Source organism: Carassius auratus, chromosome 13 (assembly GCF_003368295.1).
Source record: "Carassius auratus strain Wakin chromosome 13, ASM336829v1, whole genome shotgun sequence".
Classification (NCBI taxonomy): domain Eukaryota; kingdom Metazoa; phylum Chordata; class Actinopteri; order Cypriniformes; family Cyprinidae; genus Carassius; species Carassius auratus.
The window spans coordinates 11,679,963-11,688,841 of NC_039255.1; the positions used below are offsets into that span (position 1 = coordinate 11,679,963).

The 8,879-nt window shown below is 38.0% G+C and overlaps 1 protein-coding gene across 1 annotated transcript; it reads right to left on the reverse strand.

Annotated features, from left to right (window-relative positions):
• Positions 1-368: 368 nt before the first annotated feature.
• LOC113112662 (pterin-4-alpha-carbinolamine dehydratase-like) lies at positions 369-4,708 on the reverse strand. The gene is made up of 4 exons (XM_026278418.1): positions 4,557-4,708; positions 3,142-3,273; positions 692-772; positions 369-513 (listed from the first exon to the last, which is right to left on the reverse strand). The coding sequence occupies exons 1-4, from the start codon at positions 4,557-4,559 to the stop codon at positions 421-423; spliced, it is 309 nt and encodes a 102-aa protein (XP_026134203.1). The 5' UTR covers positions 4,560-4,708; the 3' UTR covers positions 369-420.
• Positions 4,709-8,879: the final 4,171 nt, after the last annotated feature.

Consider the following 8,879-nt stretch of genomic DNA (forward strand, 5'->3'; position numbering starts at 1 on the left):
TTTGACAGATGATTAATTGTTTCACAGTGCCAAAGTTAGTAAATATTGAGTCTTAATACAATTCACTGAGGCTCTAACCATGTCATCGTTGGGTCACATCAAATGAAATTAAAGGCACCATATATTTACTTTTAAAAAAGGACTATAAGCCATATAAAACACAGTAAGGCATAATATGGCTTGACCGATCTCTTTAGTGTCCTAGCAGTTCTCATCTCTGATCTGTAGTGCATTAATGTATTGTGAATGTAAAATAATTAAAAAAAAATATTGTTCCATTAATACTTTTTGGGAAAATATCAGGCTTAACAGGCAGGCTACACAGTCAAGCCTGTAGTGAAGGAAGTTTCACAATATTTTTGGTCCAGTTTTACAGGCTACAGAGGTTGACTGACAAGTTTTTCAAGTGAGAGGGTCTATTCAGAGGACAGAGGCCTGATCTATGAAAGTTGCGAGGGTGATGTCCCGTTGTGAGAGTCCTCCACATTCATGAGTACTGAGAGTGATCTGAACCTACCAGAGGGAAAACAGGCAGATGAGTCAACATGAAATCAAAATTCACTGCATTAATAGACCTTCTTTAAAACACATTCCTAGTTTTATTTAGAAATTAATATATGTAAAAGGAAACTTTTGTCTTCATTATCATCAAAATCAAAATGGTACACCGATGAGCCAATTATCTATTTACCTTATTATACACATTAAACCATTCAGGGTGATGATCCATTTTCTCAGCCTGTAATGCTACTCTGGACATGAATCCAAAAGCCTGAAAGGGAAAGAGCATGTCCTATCATTGTGCATACAGTATATAAAAGTATGATGCAAGCAGCATGTATGCTGCTTGCATAAACAGCTCAGCCAGAGCCAACCTGAGGAAGGGTATCTGCCAGGCCAAACTCAAACATAAACAGAGGATTGAAGAACACTTCAATTCTTCAGACCCCCGGCGTATGTGGCAAGGCATACAATCTATCACAGATTACAAACTACCTAACTCTGTGCCCCCCTCCAGCTCTGCCTCCCTCCCAGACGAGCTCAATCACTTTTATGCTCGTTTTGATAAAAATAATAAGGAGATCTCACTCAAAACTGAGCATCAACCCAGTGAACTGCCTCTCACACTCTCCACATCAGATGTTTACTCCACTTTGCGTAAAGTGAATGGACGGAAAGCAGCTGGCCCTGACGGAATACCTGGTCGTGTGCTTAAAGCCTGTGCAGAGCAGCTGGCTGAGGTCTTCACGGACATTTTCAATCTGTCCCTGGCCCAAGCAACTGTCCCCACTTGCTTCAAAACCTCCACCATCGTGCCGGTACCGAAGCACTCCACTGCATCGGTCCCTAACGACTTCCGTCCTGTTGCACTCACCCCCATCATTGCCAAGTGCTTTGAGAAACTGGTAGCATCCCACTTAAAAGCCTGTCTCCCTGCTACATTAGACCCATTCCAATTTGCCTATCGCAACAATAGGTCAACTGAGGACGCCATCTCAACGGCACTTCACTCTGCCCTCACCCACCTGGACAGTCAGAACACACATGTGAGAATGCTGTTCATAGACTTCAGTTCTGCATTTAATACGGTAATCCCCTCCAAGCTGATCTCCAAGCTCAGCCATCTTGGAATCAGCACACCCATCTGCAACTGGATTCTAGATTTTCTGACTAACAGACCTCAGTCTGTTAAGTTAGATAACCTCTCCTCCTCCATCATCATCCTGAACACTGGAGTGCCACAAGGCTGCGTACTGAGCCCTCTCCTGTACTCCCTTTTCACCCATGACTGCGTTCCTGTTTATGGCTCCAACACCATAGTCAAATTTGCAGATGACACCACAGTGGTAGGTCTGATCAAGGATGACGACGAGTCAGCCTACAGGGATGAGGTGCAGCACCTGGCTGTGTGGTGTGCCACCAACAACCTGGAACTAAACACCCAGAAGACAAAGGAGATCATTGTGGACTTCAGGCGGACTAGGAATCATGCACACACACCCATCTACATCAACGGAGCTGTAGTGGAGCGTGTGTCAAGTTTCAAGTTCCTTGGCATCAACATCTCAGATGACCTCACCTGGTCCCTAAACACCTCCACCCTGGTCAAAAAGGCTCAGCAGCGCCTTTATTTCTTACGGAGCCTTAAAAAAGTTCACCTCAGTCCCAGGATCCTTGCTGAATTCTACCGCTGTACCATTGAGAGCATACTTACAAACTGCATCTCAGTGTGGTACAGCAATTGCTCCGCATCTGACCGCAAAGCACTCCAGCGGGTGGTGAAAACTGCTCAACGGATCACCGGCACCCAGTTAACATCCATCGAGAACATTTATCACAGGCGCTGTCTGGGCAGGGCAAGAAACATCATCAAGGATGCCTCTCACCCTAACCATGGACTTTTCACCCTCCTTCCATCCGGCAGGCGTTACAGAAGCCTACGCTCTCGAACTAGTAGGCTCAGGAAGAGCTTCTTTCCTGAGGCTGTGACACTTCTGAATGCCGCACCACCTATCTAACCTGCACCTGCTCTTTTACTGCACTGGTCACAGTACTTTACATACATGTATTGCACTACTCATATTTTGCACAGACTGCACATGGTTAAATCCATTACACTATAAACTGTCTAAGTGGTTACTGTACAAGCACAGTAGACTATTTCTACAAAAAATCATTGCACTACTGTTATTTTGCATATAATAGATTGTTCAACAATACTTTGCACACTCATTCAACTGTATTTATTACCACTGTTCTCACGTTCCTGCTATTCATAATGTATATATAATCCTTCATTGCTCTGTTCATAATGTACATACAATATCTACATTGCATTCATATTTATAATCTGTATATACTCTGCTCAATACTGTATATAGCAACTCCACTGTACATTCTGTATATCATAGCTTTACTTACTCTGCACTTTTATGTATATAAAATAAAACACTATATTCTTGCACTTCTGGTTAGATGCTAACTGCATTTCATTAGCTCTGTACTTGTACTCTGCATAATGACAATAAAGTTGAATCTAATCTAATCTAATCTAATGTATAAGAATTGTGAAGTACTATATATAACTCTTAATAGTTTTATAGCCTTAGTCTCTCTTGGCAGTTTTCCAGAAGTTTTTACCTGGTTGAAGTCTTTGAAGAGGAACTCTTTGTAAATGGCATCCCTCCCCACCACCTCCACCCACTGAGCGTTCCTCATCATGGGCAGGAGGTGCTCCCTCTCCTCCATAGTAAGAGTCTGGATCTTCCCAGCCTGGGTGTTTAAAACAGTTCTGTTAGAAAATATCCGACAGTTCCATGTATATAGGGGTTTTGTGAACTTTGTACGAATGTTACAAATCATGCCATCTCCAAGAGTAAAATGTAGTGTGTACACAGAGATAAAATAATATTGTGAAATGTTTTATTTACAAGTTATATTATTTAACTCCTTATTAATTCTAATAATTTCTAAATAATTTCTAATAACATTAATGTGTGTGTGTGTGTGTGTATATATATATATATATATATATATATATATATATATATATATATATATATATATATATATATATATATATTATTTTAAACTTATTATAATAATTATATTGAATATACTTCGATATAATGATTATTTGTTAAGAACAGACACATTTGAAAAGTTTTGCAAACACTCACACTCTTAAACAACCATTCCAAGGGGGATGTTTCGGGAAAAAAACACTGTGATTGGTTGTTGTGAACCCCATATGGAAACAATAATGACTTGTGTTTTTTTTTTTTTTTTAAGAGTTTCCACCATATTCCTCAGGTGGTTGGAGTAATGAAATTCCTAAGATACTTAACTCTTAGCTTTTGCCCTTTCAGCAAAGATCGCATGGTCTTTAAACCAGTTTTACAACAAGACATTAAAATATGCATTTAGAAAAAGGCTTGAAAATATAGACTTTTTATATAGGCTTGAGCAAAACTTAAAAAAAAAAAAATGAAAACGGTGCGCTAAATTAAGGTAAATTAAGCTGATTTGTGTCAGCATTTTCTTTTGTACCATCCACACACTATTGTCCCAGACTGAACCTGTGCAAACACACGTCAGTCATAATGTAGCTCCAACACTGATAAAACTGACTGACATCAACAGGTCTCTTAGCAACAGTCTAATCTGCTGAACTAATGCTGCTGCTGCTGCAGGAACAGACACGACTCGAGATGAAAGCGAAGTAAAACCATGAGTGTTATATTAAAAAGATCAACAGTGCGAAATGATGTAAATGACGAACATGGTTATAGCAAAACCCTGAATCGGAGATGAAAAGGAAAAAGTCATTTACTCGACTCTCTAAATATTGTTAGTTCGTATAATAGGCAATACAAAGTCAGATTTAATAAATAAAAAAAATGAATGTGAAAATAAACATAACACCATAACTTTTACCTGTCCAACCATTTCCAATATATCGGAGGCATTTCGTTGTGGCAATTTGGACGTTCGAGAGTTAACGTATACAAGTGAAAAACCGTATACAAGTAAAAAGGTTTTTATATGTTTCTTACCATGTTGTGGGCGCTGTGCGTGTAGAGCTGACTTGGTCTCGTGCAAGCAGCTGGATTTCAACCAGTGAGTCCAGAGCGCGAGTTTACGAATCCCACTACGGTGAAGGGACGTCGTATGAGTTGCGTGTTTGGACGCTCTTGAAAAGTCACCAGGGAACGTCAGCACGCACTATTGAATATTCATATATGGGCCTTGCTCTTGCTGCTGCGGCTGCCCTTCCAAAAGCCTGATCAAAGTAGGAATGTGTTTGTGATTCCAAACAGTGAGAGAGTGTAATTAATAATGTACAAGCTGGACACAGATGAGAACTTATTCAACACTCATGCAGATCGGATAAAAAAACAATGATCTGTAATAGCAAGCGTCCGTTTAAGAAAAAAGGCATGCAATTTAATGTTAAAATTCCTAACTGAATGTGGCAAAACAGGAAATTATCCCTCTTAAGTAAACCGATTCATCTAGGGCCACACACACGCACACACACACACACACACACACACACACACACACACACATAGGCCTACATTAGAAGTCCTATTTTTTTCCTCTGCTTTTTCCCATAAGATAATATTATTTTGATCAAGATAAATTCTGTTCTTCTTCTTTTCTACATTTAGAAATTAAATGTAACATGTTTGGGTTACAGATCATTGTGATTTGCGCCTTTTATGAATATGAATATTGATAGTGACTTTTCATTTTCAAAAAAGGTGAGGGAGAGACAGAAATATGGATAAATTTGCATGCACAATATGTAAAGGTTGAACCTGGATGCATTAGAATTTTTATGAGCAAAATAAACCTTTATGTAATATCTCATACAAACCTGTAGTGCCAGTGGCATATATTAAATACAATGGCATATATTAAATAAACATAATTAAATGACAGCTATTTACCTCTTCTACAGTGTTTTTATCAGCCCCTTGCCACAGTTGGGAATGGGCAGAGCAATATTTCTCTGGTGGTGAACACACAATTCACAACGACACTCTCTGCAGGCAAGAATCACCTTCAATTACACCTCAACTTGCTAATTAACATAAAATATTATTATCCTAATATAGTTTACATACTATTACACGATTATAACTAACATCATCATTAATAATTATCCTTTTTAACTGAAGAGTTTTCAATAACCATGCTTATTAATCTGGTACAGAAGGACCTTACATATAGGCTAGATATACTGTATAGCCCTAATAGCAGCCAATTGCATTCCCAGTCACTGAGACTATTATTACCATGTGTTTGAATGTGACCTGGCTTTAGAGGTGCCCTATGGAGATTACCTCACTGTACATTGATCGCATTGCATTTTGGGGTTAACAAGCTGAAACTGGAATAATGGGGGCCTCTCAAAAACCTCGGCTGAGATGTTGGAAGGAGGAGACCGTAGCAATATTTAAAAACAACCTGGTCCTCAAACAGTCATCCAGGTTTGAGCCGGTTTCAAATAGGTTGTCAGGGGTGTCTGATTTCATAAGACAAGTCACAGTATCTCTCCTACCGTATGGCAGGGGTCTAGTCTTCTTTAAGATCAATACTGAGGTCCCTTTTCAGACCGAGCCATTATCGATTTACCTTCTCCTCCAAAGAATGTGCTGGGCACTATGTCATTCCCAGGATGATCAATGAAAGCTTATAGTGAACAATTTGGGGGATGAAAAAGGTGAAATGGGTTCAAAGGTTGTAGTTCACTCTGTTCCCCTCTAGATGGCCCCCTTCAGCTTCTTGTATGTCATTGTTTATTTTTTCCAACTTGCTTGCATGCTGCTTCAAAGAGGCATTTAAACACAATACAGTCATAAAATACAAAAATGTTGGTGGAGAACAATATAAATAAACTGTTTTTTGTAAATAGAAGGTGAAAGTTGATTTTTGGACTACATTAGGTAAACACTTACATGACAGGTAACTTAAATCAGTCAGCAAACAATTTATGGTTTACAGGAAAACAAATACATAAATCTGAAAATGTTGGTGAAGATGTGTAAAGAGCAAAAGCTTTTTAAGCAAACATTAAAAATTCAATAACCACCATCATGACTATAAGGATGATGGATGGATCAGTGTTTTATTACACGTTGATGACATTATTTCTCCTCCCTATAGTCTGAGTCAGACATTTGAGGAAGCTGGCCATTATTCTCTCTGGATGAGGCAGTATGGATTGCTAAATGATGTAACCTGTCCTCTCCTTGTGGAAAGTAGTCCGAATAATGTATATCTGCATAAGTATGCATGTTGTGTAATTAAAAACATTAAATAAGTCATGCAAAAGACATGTAGTGAGTTCCAAAGTTCAGCAGGAAAGCGCCTTTCTCATATCCCAGGAGTCAGATGAGACTGTATTGATCAGCTAAACTACTTGTTTCTTGAAAAAAATACAGCTCAAAGAAAGCTTTTCTGCCATGTTTGTTTTGGAAGATACCCTGGGAGGGGAGCATTGTGGGAAATACATTAGAGGAGCGTGAAGGATTAAAGCATAATGGGCTTTTGAAAGCACCACGCCGTAATGCGCCGTCTACTTTGCAATAGTGCAGATTATGTTGTAGATCAGGATTTTAAGGGCAAGTAGCCATTATCTGTCAGATATACTGTATGGCCAGTGTGACTAAACTCCTGGCTATATGATGAGCTGAACGGCTCTCACAACTTCAGTGATGGTGCTGGTGATCAGCAGATGTTAAGAAGAACTGATGAGGGGACAGCAGGGGAAAAAAAGTCTGTTTTCAATTGAATTGCACTAACCAGGAGTGATGACGTTATTGTTTTTTGCTCCAAAATGATATTTTACGGCTGTCTTGGACTGAAAAATAAAAACTCTGACCTCAATTTTGGGTCTGTGATGAAAACAAGCAGTAAATTATACAAACATATAGTAAGTGGTCTGCTTGACCTAAAACTCCAATTAACATTTGGACTGGATTGTGCAAGCAAATTAGAGTACCTTTAAGTGTTGCTGATTTTCAACTTAAGTAATTAGTGTTGCATAATTGACTGTGATATAAGAGTAGTATAATTTACTGAGGACAATTAGACAGTGATGATCAGCATTAATTGTATTACTTTTCACTACAAATAAACACATGGCAGCAGTTGTCCTCAAAGCCTAGGAGCTTTTGATTACAGTAAGGACTTTCAAACATTTTGATGACATAGATCCCAAATATGATAACTGCTTCCTAAAATAAAAAGGGATTTATTTATTTTCAGATATACAGACCAATTTTACTGTGTGCATAAACTATTATGTTTGATATTATAGAGTTGCCATGCCTCTTAAACTAAGTAATTAGCTTTTTTTATTGTACTGAAGTCCAAGCAAATTGTAGGTCGCAAGAATGAAACCCCATAACATATATGGAGATTATTACTTTTTTATTTCTTGTGTTAAACATTTGGATTAATGTACTGTAAAATGTTATTTAGAAAATTGTATTGCTGTTAAAACTAGGGCTGACAATAGATAAAAAAAATTTTTTTATATTATTTTCAATCTGCTTTTAGAAAGTCTATGATCTAAAAATAACAAATTGTTTTAGCTTATATGTGTGTGTGTGTGTGTGTGTGTGTGTGTGTGTGTGTGTGTGTGTGTGTGTGTGTGTGTGTGTGTATATATATATATATATATATATTTATATATATATATATATATATATATATAAAATGCTAAATTATGGACTCCAGTTTGAACACCCTTTAATTAAAGTCCCTGTTTAAGAATGTTTGTTTACGTTTAGTCATTTTCTCACTTGCAAACATTTTGTTTTTCTTGCCTCATAAGTTAAAGGACATCAGAGGCACAACAAAAATGATATACTTAAAGGTACTCTTAAGTGGGCAGAGTGTTGGATGTACACACAGTTTTTATTTATCTCAGGGCCAGTTTTTCTCAAGCCATTGCTTTTCATTGGGACAGTGGAGACCTTTTGTGGAAAAACAAACACAGTAAGGACCATTCGATCAAAATGTGAATACACTTGACGACATAAGGGGAAACAGTGAAACTATGATGATACTATAGTGATAACTGAGTGCAGTCAGTCATCACTATAGTATCATCACAGCTTCACTGTTTCCCCTTATGTCATCAAGTGTATTCACATTTTGATCAAATGGTCCTTACTGTGTTTGTTTTTCCATAAAGGTCTCCACTGTCCCAATGACAAGCAATGGCTTGTGATCACCGGGTGTAACATGTCCATTTGATTAGCCATTATATTCTGAGTGAGGGCTTTTATCCATGTTTTGATTATAAAAGATGATAAACGGTTGGTTTCCAATTTAGGTCTTATGTAAGCATTATGTAACAA